General features: G+C 42.4%; 1 protein-coding gene across 2 annotated transcripts in view; it reads left to right on the top strand.

The window, feature by feature from the left end:
* DAAM1 (dishevelled associated activator of morphogenesis 1) overlaps positions 1 to 16,898 on the top strand; it is a 112,863-nt gene that overhangs the window by 73,674 nt on the left and 22,291 nt on the right. The window contains exons 14-17 of one of the 2 annotated variants that reach the window (XM_044918419.1): positions 330 to 629; positions 943 to 1,050; positions 7,466 to 7,495; positions 8,610 to 8,716. In XM_044918419.1, coding sequence (XP_044774354.1) covers positions 330 to 629; positions 943 to 1,050; positions 7,466 to 7,495; positions 8,610 to 8,716 — 545 coding nt within the window. The remainder of the gene's footprint in view (positions 1 to 329; positions 630 to 942; positions 1,051 to 7,465; positions 7,496 to 8,609; positions 8,717 to 16,898) is intronic. The other variant, XM_021701535.1, reaches the window with a different exon arrangement.

Raw genomic sequence — 16,898 nt, 5'->3', positions numbered from 1 at the left:
AAAATCACATTGACTTCTTAAAATGAAAACTGATTCTGTGAAAACCAAACCATGATATTACAAGAAGTGAGAGATACATGAATGAATGAATGCTTTACAGATAAGCACTGAGGTCCGAAATACAAAGAGCTGCCTCAGTCGTCCATGAAGACCCTAAAGTCCATTTGATTTACTGCCCCTTTAAACCCATTTTCTCAGAAATGTGAATTTCTCTATAACACACATTTTAGGCAAAGTTTCAGACTCTCAGAGTCATCCAATGAATTTACTTCTTCCACTGACCTTCTCTTGTCCTTTTTTTTTTTTTTTTTTTTTTTTAACCTTTTCAGAGAGCTGTCTGTGCTTCAATCCCAGGTGGACCCTCACCTGGAGCCCCAGGGGGGCCCTTTCCTTCCTCTGTACCAGGGTCCCTCCTTCCGCCCCCACCACCTCCACCCCTGCCAGGTGGGATGCTTCCTCCTCCGCCCCCTCCCCTTCCTCCAGGCGGCCCTCCCCCTCCCCCGGGACCGCCTCCCTTAGGGGGGATCATGCCACCTCCTGGTGCTCCACTGGGTCTGGCACTCAAGAAGAAAAACATTCCTCAGCCCACAAATGCCCTGAAATCCTTCAACTGGTCTAAGCTGCCCGAGGTAAGCCATTTGTTCTAATTTTCCCTCTAATGGATAGCATTAGCACCTCACTATGTTGTGCCTGAAAAGGGAAACAGCCCTGGCTATTAAATGATTTCATTTTCTAGTATGGACTCGGGTTCTGACTAGCTCAGATATTTACGTGATAAAACTGAAATAAATGACGTGTTGTTTGAAGCCAGCCCACTTTGAGCATCCGGTAGAATGAAAAATTAGGGATAGCAGCACTTTGAAGAAAAATAAATAAATAACCACGTCTGTTCTTTTTGTGTATAACTATAAACTCTAGAACTTATTAACTTATTGTTTGCAGAATAAACTGGAAGGCACAGTATGGACCGAAATTGATGATACAAAAGTCTTCAAAATTCTAGATCTTGAAGACCTGGAAAGAACTTTCTCTGCCTACCAAAGACAGCAGGTAACAACATCTCCAAAATGCTAAAAGAGGGAAAAAAAAAAATCATGTCCTTGTGCACGGTCCCTGGGCCATCTGCCACCCCATGATGTGATAGGCATCTTAGTTCTAGGCTGTTGGGTCTACCCTGGTACATTCCTGCCAAGCAGTGTGGTGTGTATGTGTCCACATGTGTGTCTAGGTGCCCGTCAGTTATGTGTGTGAATGTGTTGAAGCTCATACCCTTGTCTCCATTGATGGAAGGAGTTCTGTATATTATTGTTATCACTTGTGCTTAGCCCAGATGGGTCACCAGGAGCATATACTACTAGGAGAGCTACCTAACTTGTATTGCCCCCTCACAGGGTTTGTTTCTCAAGCCATTTTAGTTTATCTGGTTTTTAAATATATATATCAAAGTGGTTATTATCGGAAGTGGACTGCTCTGAAGTAGATGGAATCTTTAGAAGGGCAGAAGTTTGTAGATAACTAGAATTTGGCAGCTAGCTAGAAACTCGGAGAGGAGTTTTGACTGTATGTCATGAACATGATAGACTCAGAAGTGGGGCTGGGAAGGCAGAGTAAGTTGGTGGATGGCACTGATATGGAGGGGACCAGAGAAGCTTCTGAAACATGAACAGAGCGTTTGTGGTGCTAGTGAGAATACTAGTGATATTTGGTGCTTTCTGGCTCTCCGTGTCGATGTGGCCAGGTAGTGAGCATTACGCCATAAGCCCCGGTCACATCTGGGTGGTACCTCTTACTCCTGGAGAGGGCATCTTAGTAGATCCTCCTAACGGTAGACCAGAAGAGGTCACAGGAAGGTGGCTGGGTACAGAGAATTTCAGAAGAACAGGGAAAAGGGGGAGTAGAGTCCCAGTCAATCAGACCACCTGGAAAGGGCAACATTGTGTCCTAGAGTATGAGCAGAAAGATTCTTCAGGGTGACTGAAGAGATGCTGCAGAGAGCAGAGTGCATCTTAACTAGGAACGCATGGGTGCCAGGCATCTGCCCAGGGGCTTTCCTTGGGCTTTGCTGCGAGGCCTTTAATGCCTGCATGAATCATGCCTGGGGGTTGGGGGGGGCATCCTCAGACAAGCTGCACACTTCCTGGTCTGCTTAGGCTGGGCCTGGTTCTCAAGAAAGAGTGTCTCAGAACAGAACGAGCAAGCACCAGGGAGAAGATGGACTGAGGCTGGGGAGAAGCAAAAGCTGACAGGTTTTTATTTCAAAACCTTTGATGTATCTGAAATTGAAGAGAAGAGGTAGTGTATGCCTTTTAGCCAGAATATTTTCACTGAGAGGGAAAGCCTCTCTGCAGTGCATTTTAGGTTATGTTAGTAAAGTACAAAAATGCAGGTAGTTGTCTGCTATGGTAGCATGACCCTAAAACAGGAGCCCTCAGCTGGGACCTCCCTCCCTCCCCCATAAGTATGAAGCGGTTGTACACACAAAGGAAAACAAAGAAAAAGATGGTAAGACATGTCCAGTAGAAAGCCAGACACTTTAACTTTCAAAGGACAAAGGGTATGTTTTAGGGCCCTCATATGGCAGGTGCTTGGACCATACTCATTCCTGATTGACTGCAATGGGCCTCCTCACTCTGTCTTTCTCTGCTGACCCAGGAAGGTGTTCTCTGGGCCTTGACATGAAGTCATAGGACATTTAACAAATTTCCTGGTAGATTCAAATGATCTTCTGACCTCATTACACATCCAAGTGATTTCCCACTTCAGTTTTAGTCACCAATACTGGTCCATTCTGGTTGCCTAAGGTGAAGGTTTGGGAATTCAGAAAAGTAAATTAAAAGAAGGAAAAACAGCAGTTATTCCAAATGATGCTGTCCAAGTCTGAGCATGTAGGCTGCATTTATTATGAAGGCAGGTGGTTAAAAGGCCCAAGTTTACAAGACTTGTAATTAACAGGCTTTCAGCAGAAGGTGCAGAAGGATGCTGCCAAAGTGCTCTGGGACAAATATGTGGACAGTTCTCAAGAGCTCTGGGAGACAGGGTTGCAGAAAGCCTAGCAATTGGGTAATTGTCTCCTAGCAACCAATCTCTGTTTAAGTAATCAGTAGTCATTCCAGTCAGTATAGACCAGAACATTTCAGTTGTACTTAACACTAAGTAGATGGGTAAGTAGAATCATTTGTGATATTTTCAATAGCACTTCCTGGAAAAAAATTTCAACACACTTGGCTCAGCTTAATTGAAGTATGTTTCTCCTCTTGCTGCAAGAATTTGAGATGAGATTTTTAAACCACAGATATATTTCCCAAATGAAGGTAATTGGAGCCATTTTATTGAGTTTATTGAATGTCGAGAGACAAAAGAAAAATACAAAGATGCAGACATTCTAGTAGGAATATGTAGGACAGAGTAAAGGAAATGGGGTGCCTGTCATTGAGTGTTCCCTAGTCTCCTATCTAATGGCAGTGTCTAAGACCCGTGCATTTTCATTTTAATCTTGGCAATGCACTATGTAATTATCATCACACTTGAACTGCTCTCTTTTCCACTCCCAAATGAATACTGGGAGCCTATTTTTTTCTATGGTATCTCCTCTTTCTTCCCTCCAGTTATAAAACCCTGGTCAGACTGTCTGAACTTCAGCCAGTTGTTTGAACAAGTTAGTATCTCAGAGAAGCAGAACACATGAATACCATTACCTGCATGCCTGTAACAAGAACACTACACAGAGTAAGATTTTGAACAAAATCTCAGGTATGAGATTAATATAATTTAGGTGAACTCTGGTTAATGATATTTAGGAGAGATTTTAAATAAATATGTACACATACACAACATATGCCCAAATTGATCTGAGAAATATTTTATCATTAAAATCAAAGCAGATTATTTATAATGTCCACTTTGTATATGAAATACTTCAAAGGTTGCAAATGTATTAAACTGTTACACAGGCTTACAATGCAACTTGCAGTATAAAAGCAAAGAGGACGACAATCTGCAAACAACCATAATATAGACTAAAAAAGGATGATATTAAGTATCTACTACATTTTTGGTGCCGAGTATGAAATGCACAGTCTCAATCTCATCAACCCCAAAATTTGGTTCTCAAGGCGCTCTTATACTTACTTTTTATTTAACCCTCACACCAGCTCTATGAGGTATTATTCCTATCTCATCAATAATAGAAATATGGCTTAGCATATATTCAGTGTCTGAACAGGTGGCACAGCCAGGTTACAAAGTGGCGTAAATTTTCAGTTTCGCTTTGTTCTGATGCCTGGTCTTGTTCATGATGAAAATCAGGCTTTGTAAAGGATTTTTCTGTAATCCCAATTTTAAGAATAAGACCATTTCTATTCAGGATTTTTTTTTTTTCAGTGTGGCTAGCAAAGGTGTACAGAGCTGATTATGTAAGCTTATGTGCCACATGAAATAGAATTTAATAGTGTGCAGTTATTCCCCTGCTTACATTCCAGAAGTTCATTTGAAAGTCAATTGTCTCAGAACCTCTCTTTCTCGTTGAAACTATATTATGCGTGATTTCCAGGCCAACCACAAAAGACTTAATACATAATGTGCATTGCATAGTAGTACTATTTCAGATAGAGTTAAACAATATTCATTTTGGTTTTGTGGGAAATTTTCATGTTGAGATGTTATAAATTCATTCTCCCTATCCATGCAGTTGGGTAGAGGAAAATGAATTTCCTATATACCTAAGGGGAGTCATATCTTTGTAGCAATAAATTAACAGCTCATATCTCCATTTCTTCTCCCAGTTCTTTGCCTGAGGACACTCCTTCTTTATCAGCATATAGTATAACATTTGAAAGCCTCTCAGCTCTGATTTAGGGAACAAAGGATAACTGTTATCCCAAGCTCCAGAATCTGACCTCTCCTGCTAATATGTAAAAGACAAGTCATTCTTGGGCTCCCATTTGGAACATTCAATGCTATCTTCTGATTTTTTTTTTTATATAAATGGTCAAAGAATTTTTTTTCTTATTCTTTTTACATTTTCATTATTCTGTAGATCTAGATTTCACATTGAAAGATTATGAATCAGGATATTATTTTCAATAATCTTGGCCCTTAGCCATGGCACATGAAGAAAGAAGAGAAAATTATGAATGATGGTTTTTCTTAAACCAAGTATAAGGTAGAGGTTCTGTAATTGACTCCATGGTAAGAGTTAATTAAAGGCAGGGTTTTGTATAAATAGTATGTATTTATATGAATAGTATGCATTTTTCTAGAGAGGGATCCCTAGCTTTTATCAGATTTACAAAGGGACCTCAACCTCAAAAAGATTGAGAACCATTCAGGTAAGGATTATTATTATCTGTGAAGTGTTATCATTATGTCATTGCAGAACCTTATCTCTAAGAATTTATCATCATTGGTTCCTGAAAATGCAAGTCCCAACTTTCTACTTACCAAAGCCCTACACCAAAAATCATCTGAAAGAATCAGACATCCTGTTAGGTAGAACCAAATATAGGTGATCCTGCATTGTTTGGCCCAAGCCAATTAGTGAATAATTTAAAGTTTCAAAAAGAATGATAACTTATTGGAAAGAGGCCTGGGGAAGCATCATTATTTTTAACATACCCCCTCTAATAAGCTTTGTGATTTCATTTAAAATGTGTTGGTTAAAGGGCCCCTAAAGAAGGAAAATCTCAAGGCTAACAGTTAACTAAAGTCTCCCATGGCGTTCCTCATCCTCACCTCTGGAAAGATAGGATATATTACTTAGCTTTTAACTGTTACACTTATTGCTGCTGCTGGTAACAAATGGGAGATCTTGACCAGCTGTGAAAAAGAGAGCAATAGGAGAAAAAATGGGCTTGATCAACAGCTTGAAAGATAATTGTATTGTATGATAGCTTCCAAGTATTGAGCTCATAAATATGTGTCAGGTACTCTACAAAATGCTTTACACGAATCATCGTGTTTTATCATCACAGTAATAATCCAGTTGTTAATTCCATTTTGCAGATAGTAAGACTGAGCTGCATGCCTCACACCTAATAAATGATAGTTGCCTGAACCCATAGCCCACGACGGTAAAGGTCAGAAGTCTTAATTTTCTGACAGTGGGAACTTAACAGAGACTTAAGTTGCTAGAGAACTTCATAGAAGTTTCTTCTTTGAAAGCCAGACACTAAGAGCTGGATCTAAATTCAGCTAGCAACTTGTCTCTTTGAGAGAGAGAAGTTGGATAAGATGACTTCCTGGAATTCACGTCACCGTAGTTTTTCCTGCCCTTGGAAGGAGACACTGCTTTCCGAGGGCAAGTGTCCTAAGGAGTTTCAGAGTAGAAAACCTGGTGGTTACAACCGGGACAAAAGAAAACCATGGCATCAGAGAAGAAGAAAGGTTTCTTGTGGTTATCCACTTATTTTTAAATGCCATTCTAGAGAAGCAATCCCTCCTTGTGCAGGTGGAGCAGAAGAGGGACACGTTTTGTTTCCTGCTGGAAGAATGATGTGGGACAGCTCATCTGTGTAAAATTGGCCTTAGCTGTGCAGCCGGGGCCAGTGAGGCCTTGAGGAATCTGCTGGGCAACTGCTGGTTGTGCAAGCCGTTGGCCTGGAAGCTGGGGTGTGTTTTGCACACCAAAGCTTTACTCATTCCAGCATGGCAGAAATATGTAAAGAAAGCTGTAACTTTCTCTTAATGTGTCAGTTACTTCTTCCTCTTGCTCTTCTTCGCTCCAAGTCTTGTCTGGAGCATTTCAGGAGGAGGCTACTGACCTTGTGTGCTTGAACAACCCTGAGGCAGCTGGGACAGGGCCACGAAGGGGCTGCACACCACATGATCACTTACTGTCTCTTAATTGCATGGTCTTTTTCCTCATACCTACCCCCAGTGCCACCAGGCATTGTTTGGACTCTCGGGACATTGAGGGTTAATATTACTGACGTGTATTGTTGAATTTGTCTGGTGTATTTTCTTAATCCTTCCTTATGGCACAAGAAGACAGGAGATTATTTCAACCCAAAACAAAAAAAAGCATATTTTGCTAGTAGACATGACCATGGGAGAAGTTTCCCCAAGTTGGTGGAATTGATGGATATTTTCTGCTTCAAGTGAAAATCGTCATGTTGAATAAATGGAGCCCATTTCTCTTTCAAAGAGAATTTGTTCCTTTTCCAGCTTGGGTCTTTCTGGAGTATCTTAAGTCCTTTCTTCTTTGAATTTGATTTGCCCCCATTGAAAATTGTGTACAGCACATGTTTTCTCTCTTTCCCCAGAATGCTTAGTTCCGTGCTCTTCATTGTATCTTCAGCCAGCCTCCCCCATCTTCATCAACTCTCATTGCTGGTCCTTGGGGCATAAATCCTCTCTTACCCTGTGTCACTGATTTCCTTGACTGCTTTGACTTTCTCCCACTTGTTGCTGTGATTTCTGAACTGCATGTGTCTGATTTGCCTTTTCCATGCCTCTGCCATGGCTGTAGGATTTCTTTGTGAACAGTAACTCCAAGCAGGTAAGTAAGCAACCACCTAAACCTTGCTTACTATAACTTCTTGGCTCACTATAAGCTCAGAATGTCTTGGTTATCCAATTTTTTTTCAGATAGTGTAACGCAGGGCTTAGGTAATTCCGCGTTGGGTTTCAATTCTTAACTGATATTTAGAGGTCTGCCTGAAATCTCAGCCTGACAGGAGACAGTTGAAGTTTGATCACATGGTGCCTCTTACTATAAACTCCATATTGTCTTTGTTTAACTAAACTGTTACACAGTTCCAGAGCTCTTTGGTTTTCTTACATTTTAAAAATGCCACGATCCATTTTTAAAATTGATTCTGACCTCTAATAAAATTAAACTTTCTATTTATCAAGTTAGTCTGTATTTTTCACCTTGATGCCCAGTTTACTCAAATAGTATTTTATATATAATTGGTTTTTTTTTGCCTCTTCCACCATAAATTATTACTGGCCATCATTGCTTACAGCTTTTTGTACAGCAGCAGCAGAGTATGCAAAGTAGTGTTTTGTTGTTAATTCAAGTAATTTAACTAATGCCTTGAACTGCCCCCTGTCTGTTATGCATCAGACTCCAGGGTGATGAAAGGTACCATCTAGGCTTGGGAGCTTCCTGTTGCACATGAGGACGTTTGGGAGGCTTTATTGTTCAGCTTTTTGAGTGGTCAGGATGCAAATGGTTCTGGAGTGAATGGGCCCTGCAAATGGCCGGGACTAGCAATGGCAAGCCTCAGCCGAGCTTGATTCATAGTGACAGTTCTTCTGTCTGCTATCCATAGGGATTTGGGAGACAAAAGGAGTGCACCACTCACTGATAATTTATGCACGCTTAGCATCTTCAACTTAGAGATGCACTTTGTTCTTCCAAAACTGCTTTTTCAAATGTGGGTGGTCAGCTTTTCTTACTATTTCCCTTTGTCAACTCGATTTTAGCCTTTCGTTTCAACTCCACCACTTCCCTGTGCTCCCTCCCTCACCATCTCCGCTTCGCCTGTGTGCGCGCGCTCGCGCGTGTGTGTGTGTGTGTGTGTAAACAAAATACAAAGGAAAAGTGTGTATCTGAAGTTGGAATGTCCCTGTTTGACTTTGATGGATTTCTTTCATGCTCTTTATAGAAAGAAGCAGATGCCATTGATGACACACTGAGTTCCAAACTTAAAGTCAAAGAACTTTCAGTGATTGATGGTCGGAGAGCTCAGAATTGCAACATCCTTCTGTCGAGGTATTGTTGGTGTTGAATAAACATTTCTGGTAGGACCAACTTTCCTCTCCTGTGGCTCCAAACCACATGTTTGTACTTATTCTTTTAATTGGACTCTGCTGAGATTCACTTCTTTGGATTCTCTTCTGTCTAAGGTGAGGAGAACTCGTGGCCCTTACTTCCCTGTGTGGAATGCATCAGAGCTGGATGCTTCCTTTCTCAGAGTTTAATTTCCACAGACTCCAGAAGTTAAAGAGCAGAACACCCCAATTCAATGTTTTGTTTATTTTCCAGAGAGCCTGTAAAATGGACTTTACCTTTATTTATATTTCCTGGCTTTAGAGATATTTTGATTGTTGAGTAACACTGTCCCAGAATCCGCAACAACGATGACAGCTCTTTGTTTCATTTTGCTTTTCTGTGTCACCTTTTTATACTTCAAGTTTCTGATTTCATGCTCTTGTTGAACATTTTTATGACTAAAGAGATACGTAAATCTCAAACCCCAGTGAAATGCTAATTTATCCATTTCAGCCCTGTTCAGAAATCTTTCTCATAATTAACAAACCATCACGGCCTTGGAACTTGAAAAGAAGAAAGGAAATTTGGGAGGCTGGAATCTGCTTGTAGCTTCAGGCACTGTGTCAGGTCATCCTGGGCATTTCAAGTAGCTTTTCTGTATCTAATTTCTTCTTTTCTCTAGAAGGGACTTTTCTGTCAGGCAAAGATACTTAACGCTTATGAGGTGAATGAAGATCCTGAATTTGGGGGCATTAAGTATATGTCGCATTGGTCACGTTCTGGAAAGAATGTTGTATATGTATTAAAGCTGGTGTAAGGTGGCTTCGCTTTCAGGGAGAGTAAAGGTGGCAGTCTTTATTTTTTATTTATTCAGAGAGCACAAGCAGGGGGAGGCGCAGAGGAAGAGGGAAAGAGAGAATCTCAAGCAGACTCTGTGCTGAGCGCAGAGCCTGACGTGGGGCTCGATCTCACGACCCTGAGTTCATGACCTGAGCTGCAGTCAAGAGTCAGACATAACCGACTGAGCCACCCAGGCGCCCCGGCGGTCTTTATTTTTTAGATGGTCTTACAGTGAGTTTCTTTTAACACAAAGCACTGCTGCTTGGTTTACAGCATGGAGCTTGATTATTAGCCAGATATATATGACTTTAGGGAGCAAGTGTTTCTTTTAGTAAAAGAGAAACTGAAGCTTAGTGAGATCCCTGAGTTTTAATACAACCAGTAAGGTAACATGAACCATCCTGTTAGCATTTCTTTTTTTTTTTTTTAAAGATTTTATTTATTTGACAGAGACACAATGAAGAGAGGGAATACAAGCAGGGGGAGTGGGAGAGGGAGAAGCAGGCTTCCCGCCGAGCAGGGAGCCTGATGCAGGGCTCCATCCCAGGTTAGCATTTCATTTGTGCCTCTGGCTGGAAGCTGTGTAAATGGCCAGACCCTCTACTTAGCCGCATTTTTTCTCCCTGAACACATGCTCAGGAAGATACTAATGAAAAATCTGAAGGTCTACTTATTTTTATCTTCAATGGTATGTACAGTTCGTTTTGTTATAATTTCTTTTTACAAGTCACATTCTTAATAGTGACATTAAATGAAAATTTGGGGAAAGTTTTTTTTTCCCCTAAAGCCTGGAATTTCTGCCTATATTTTGTGCTTTTGCAGTCTAGAGGAACACTTTTAAACAGCTTAACAAAGGGAGCTATCACTCTGAATTTCTATAGTACTTAAGTGCTCGTCGCAGTAAAATCTGTGACCCAGTTCCTCATAGACAGATTATTCTCAGCATGAGATGTCAGTGAGGATAATAATACTAACACTAGTTATAGATAAGGTTACAACTCTTTCTGGCAAATTTCCCATCTCATTATTGAAGGAATTATTTCCAATTTGTAGTGTGCCAATTTCCTTGTTACCTCAGAAGTGTCAGAGCCTAAGGTGACTTAGAACTTGTGTGTATCTAAACTCTCTCTGGAAGATAATTTTGAGAAACTGCCTTGTATCTGTTAAATTATCTATTAAAACCCAATTTAACAAATGAGTGTTACTATAATGAGCATAATTAAAAAGCGTATTGTACATAACAAGGTAATTTTGAGTCCCAGTTGACCTTATAGTGATTAGACCTTACAGATCGGGTTCTAAAACCATCTTTCCCACAGAGGATTCAGCCCTACATGCTTTTCTGCTCCATGATCAATGGGTCTCCTGTCAGGAAAGCACAGAACTGACCTGTAATATGCTATGTGGTAAAGGTAATAGAAATGAAGCAGATTTAGTTTGTTTGTTTGTTTGTTTGTTTTTTAAAGATTTTATTTATTTATTTGAGAGAGAGAATGAGAGAGAGAGAGCATGAGATGGGGGGGGTCAGAGGGAGAAGCAGACCCCCGCTGAGCAGGGAGCCCAACCAACTGAGCCACCCAGGCGCCCCGAAGCAGATTTAGTTTTAATTTGGGTTATATTTAGTTGTTTAACCAGTCAGCAGTTCACCTTGCTTTCATTCCCCCCTTTTCGTTGGCAATGCGTTACTACACACGAAAGGAGCTAGGGGCTAGAAGGAAGAAAGAAATCTATGGAAGTGTGTGCGATGCTTTTTTCTTAGAGTTACCACTTGGGAGCATTTATTTTCCTGGCACTAGGCAGGGTGCCACAGAGTGGACTGTGACTTTGAAAGTTCATGGCTCACTGGAGAAGAGAAACGACAGGCACGGTGGCTTGGGAACAGCTCAGGCCTAGGCCGATCTGACCAGAAGGAGCCAGGAGCTCAGCCAAGTGAGAAGGACACCGACGGGGCTCACCAGAGAAAGGGGGCCTCAAAGAGCGATAACAGTTACGGGGGGGGGGCGGGGCGGGGGGAGGCAGTTCCAAAGAGGGGCGCCACGGAAGCCAAGGCACCCGACAGGTCAGCGCACAGCTGATGAGAGCCCTGCGATTGTAGCGATCATCAGTCATAAAGAATGAGACTGAGCAAGAGAGCCCGGGACCCATGCCTGGTGCCTTGGTGAGGGCATTGCTGAGCCAGGGTCAAGCCATGCCCTCCTCATCTGTAGAAGGGAGATGGGCAGAGGACTGGCCTTGCGGCGGGCTCTCGGTGTGGGAATGTTAGACCTGGTGCGTGTGAAGCAGTTGCTGCCGGGACCCGCATGCGGTCGCTGCTCAGTCAGTGGCCTGTGATCCCATGAGATCGGGAATTGGTGCAAGTTGTTTTAATAAGGTCTGAAGTCTGCTCTCTAGGGTTTGCAGGAGAGGTTGGAAGGGGTCGAGAGCTGGCCGCAAGAGCAGCCACTAGATAGGAGGCCCTTATGTCCAGGTGAGACCTGACGAGAGACAGAATTGAGAGAGACACGACCCTCAGTAGGACTTGGACACCGGTGTTGTGCATGGGGACAATGAATAGGAGTGTTTCCAAGTGGATGTCAAGATTTCCTTCCTTTCCACACTTACTGTCTTTCTTCTTTTCTACGTATTTCATTCCCCGAGACTGGCGACCCTGTCTGTTTCTTACCTTGCTGACGAGGAGTTTAATTCCCAGCAACACCGTGTTCTCCCCATATTCTACCACAGTATAAGCCTGTGGTGTATTCCATGGGGAATATTTTAATGAGCACATATGTCTGCAGCGTTTGGTTATCCCTAAAAGCTCGCCCTTACCCCCCACACTGAAGAAGTTAATGGACCCTTTGGTTAGAGCACCTGCCACAGCCCTGCCCAGAGCAGAGAAGGGAATCAGAAGGAAGCCCCTCCCCACAAGCAAAGTGGGGGAGGGACATGCGGGCCCTACACATGGAACTCGCCGCCTGAGTGGCCAGGATCACTTGCAGCTCCCAGGAAGAGACTGCCTGGAAGGTGTGAGTTTGAAACAAAAGCTCCAGGCCACGAGGGACCCTGCCTGTCACAGACTTGCGAGTGGAATGGACATGAATGTTCCTCAAACTAAGAACCCCTGCCTCAGGCTGCAGGCGGAGCGAGCAACAACTTACTGGGTATAGGCAGGCAGCATGTGGCAATTTTTTTTTTTTTTAAGATTTTATTTATTTATTTATTTGAGAGAGAGAAAGAGAGAGAGAGCATGAGATGGGGGAGGGTCAGAGGGAGAAGCAGACCCCCCGCTGAGCAGGGAGCCCGATGCAGGACTCAATCCCGGGACTCCAGGATCATGACCTGAGCCGAAGGCAGTTGCTTAACCAACTGAGCCACCCAGGCGCCCCGGCATGTGGCAATTTAAAATTCACTCTGCTTGGGCGCCTGGGTGGCTCAGATGGTTAAGCGTCTGCCTTCGGCTCAGGTCATGATCCCAGCGTCCTGGGATCGAGTCCCGCATCAGGCTCCCTGCTCCTTGGGAGCCTGCTTTTCCCTCTGCCTCTCTCTCAATCTCTGTCTCTCATGAATAAATAAATAAAATCTTTAAAAAAAATAAATAAATAAAATAAAATAAAATTCACTCTGCTTTATTCCCTAAAACAGACCTCTCCCTTCCCCCCCCCCAAAAAAAGAAACTTGGAAGCTGATTTATATTGCAAAATGAACCCACCTAAAATACACTTTTATGAAGTGTTGTGCCGTTCTTGTTTTCCAGATGCTCACTTAACATGGCAGCCGGGGTGCAGTAAACCACACAAAGCTACTTTAAAGTGGGGAGATTTGGCTTACATCCACCGAAGCAGACCTAAGGCTGATCGAGCCATCCATCCCTAACTTATTTTAATTATGCCTGAATGTTCCAATTCTCTTGGCAAATTTTTGAAATACCTGAGTGGAGCAAGGTAGACTTAAATACTGTTTTTAAATGGCCGGTTTGTTTCCTGCCTTGTAAAGAAAGTTGAGGTGGATGTCTCAAAAGTTGCCACCCTGCAGCACACCAGAACACTGCCAAGCTTTAACAGCAATTAAAACGTTAGAATTGGTAGAGTCCTTAAATTACAGAGATTAGCAACTCATTCTGTGGATGACAGATGATATTAAGAACCCGGCAACCTAGGGAACCATCCCAGAGGGCGGAGTCCCCTTCTCCTCTTTCCCCGGGGGTACAGTTTCTTTGTCTGCTCCAACAGGCCACGTGCAAGGCAGTATGTTGACAGGTAGATTTTCTTAAGTACTATCCATTAAAGTCCCGAGTCTCTTTGTGGGACACATAAAGAGAAACCAAAATTGTTATGAATTAGAGCCAGTGTGTAGTCCAGACAGCCTCTGGGGGTTGAGAAGCATAAATATATACAATTTCAAAAGCAAGAAGTTCTGCACTCCATATGGGGAGCTAATGAAATGCAAATCTGATACTTCAAGTATTGTTCTCACTCCGATTTTCAACTCCTTTTAAATGCAAAACAGAAGGACTCAGCAGAACCACACCGTAAAGTTGTTTCTTCGGCTCAGTGTGAAAAGGACACGGAACTAATTTATTTTTTTCTGACAAGTGGAGCTTTTCTCAGGATGACTGTAGATGTTTCCACAGCCAGTTGGTTTTCATTAGTGGCAGTTTCAACCTTCCTTAATGTTCCTCTTCCTTGGTCTTGCATGGCTGAACTGTGGTATTTGCTCTAACTGCCTCAAAGCCTTCCGTGTCCTGGAAGTGAGGGCTACCCAGAGCCTGTTCAGTGAAGCCAGGATACGGTTTTTATTCTATCATATGTCTTACCCATGCCAGTTCGGCTAAATTGTTCCAGTTAACTTGGGGGGTTTTCCATCGTGATGTTCTGGTGAAAATGTTTGCGGGGTGATGATTGTCCCAAGAATGACTAAAACAGTCTGAAGTCTGTGCAGGTCCAGGGAATTAGGACGGCACCATACCTCCGACTAGGTGATAGAATGGGTCTCATTTTAGAACATGGGCAATTTTAGGGCACCTGGGTGGCTCAGTCAGTTACGCCTCTTAAGACTCTTGATCTCGGGCGCCTGGGTGGCTCAGTCGGTTAAGCGACTGCCTTCGGCTCAGGTCATGATCCTGGAGTCCCGGGATCGAGTCCCGCATCGGGCTCCCTGCTCGGCAGGGAGTCTGCTTCTCCCGCTGACCCTCCCCCCTCTCATGTGCTCTCTCTCATTCTCTCTCTCTCAAATAAATAAATAAAATCTTTAAAAAAAAAAAAAGACTCTTGATCTCACAGTCGTGAGATCTAGCCCTGTATTGATCAACGCACACTCTCTCTCTCCCTCTCTAAAAAAAAAAAAAAGGGCAATTTCACATATTGCCTAGATGCTATGTTTGGATTTGAAAACATGAGATAAAAGAGAATGCTACTAGTACGATAAGATTCACGAATTTGTCTCTTCCCTTTCCTACTTGTTGGCACATGCAACAGCATTCCGTGTAACTAGCAAGATGGTTGGTTTAAACAAGATCATGTCAAAATCTAGAGAAAAGGACAAGCCAAAGTTGTCCAGAGTGGGGTGTGCATCGTCCCGCTCTACTCCAGGGTTCTTTCCTCTTTCTGTGACCTTTGTGTCCACCCCTACACTCAGGTGCCCTCTCGTTTATCTGTGAGAACACGAGTGTTTCAGCTTATTATTTGATTCTCCCAAACACTATAACCACCTTTAAAATAAGAACCCTGTCTTCTAATTCTTGGTTAATACTCCTGGGCCTAATCGATGTTGTGTACAGAGAGGAAACTGGTGAAATGATGGGTGTGAGAGTGCTTTGGGAAGTGTTCGTGATAACCCTACTAAGCACGGTGTAACGATCACGTAATTGCCTGTGAATGTGTAGGTTACATTACGAAAGTCCTGCTGTGGCATGTCCCCGGTAGAGTAATACTTATAGTTTAGTGAGCCTTATCCATGGCCAGGCAGGGTGCTGAATGCTTTACATGCAGTATTTCATTCTGTAGATGAGAAAACTAGGCTTAAGAAAACCTTCATCAAGGCCACACTGGCCCAGCATCGTCAGCCAGGACTGGGGCCCAGCCTGATGCCAAAGCCCCCGCCTTCAAATGTTCCCCGTGAAGGCTTGCTCTGTGTTTGTGTGTTTGTCTTTATCTCTAGGCCTAAATGTGATTTTTTTTCTTGAAGATCATAGACTAGAACAGACCAAATAATGTTAATATGCCACTTTAGTGGTAGTTTAATAAGGAAGTAAGTTTTGTTTTTTTGTTTTTTTAAGTAAGTCTGGATCTAATGCTTACAAATAGAACAAAAGAGTGACTCTGTTGTTCTAGCTAATAATCTGATTAAGACTTTTCCCCCTGGTTAAGACTATTGGTTGTGTCTAATAAAAACACATTTTTACAAGTATGTTTTAATTTCATGCCTCTTCTTTATAGTCCACACTTTGTTGTGCTGACACAAACAAGACATAAATCCTTATTTAAATTAGTAAATCATATAAATTTATGGTAAACAGAAAACAGATTTGTGGTTTTGCATAAATTCTTCCCTAAAAGATATTAACTAGATAAGCAGATTTGTAAAAGGAATTTGGGGTTAGGAATCAAGAGTTTCGTTTTTGGGGCACCTGGGTGGCTCAGTCATTAAGCGTCTGCCTTCGGCTCAGGTCATGATCCCGGGGTCCTGGGATCGAGTCCCACATCGGGCTCCCTGCTCCGCGGGGAAGCCTGCTTCTCCCTCTCCCACCCCCCCTGCTTGTGTTCCCTCTCTCTCTGTGTCTCTCTCTGTCAAATAAATAAGTAAAATCTTTCAAAAAAAAAAAAAAAGAGTTTCGTGTTTGTGTTAGATACTGCCACTTTCCATATGTTTGACCTTGGGCAAATCAGTTAGCCATTCTGAGCCTCAGTTTCTCCTTCCATTAAAAAAAAAAAAATGAGCATCACAGTTATTTTAAACCTCTAATGAAATAATGTATGTGAAAACTCCTCATGAAGTGCCTTATGCATTTTAGCCTGCGTATTAACTATTGAACTTTTTAATGATAACAGATTTCCATCTATCTGAAAGCAAACTTTAAGCACTCCTAATGAATAATCAAGTTCAGAATTTAGTTTTTTGGGGCACTGGGTGGCTCAGTCGGTTAAGCATCCAACTCTTAATTTTGGCTCTGGTCATGATCTCAGGGTTGTGAGATCAAGCTCTGTGCTGGACGTGGAACCTGCTTGAAATTCTCTCTCCCTCTCCCTCTGTACCTCTGCTTGCGTGTGTGCTCTCTCTCTCTCTCTCAAATAAATAAATCTTAAAAATCTTTAAAAAAAAGAATTTAGTTTTTCTCGGTCATCTACAATTCATGGATACTATATAT

The sequence above is a fragment of the Neomonachus schauinslandi genome, chromosome 9 (assembly GCF_002201575.2).
Source record: "Neomonachus schauinslandi chromosome 9, ASM220157v2, whole genome shotgun sequence".
Classification (NCBI taxonomy): Eukaryota; Metazoa; Chordata; class Mammalia; order Carnivora; family Phocidae; genus Neomonachus; species Neomonachus schauinslandi.
This window is presented reverse-complemented; position numbering and strand designations above follow the sequence as displayed.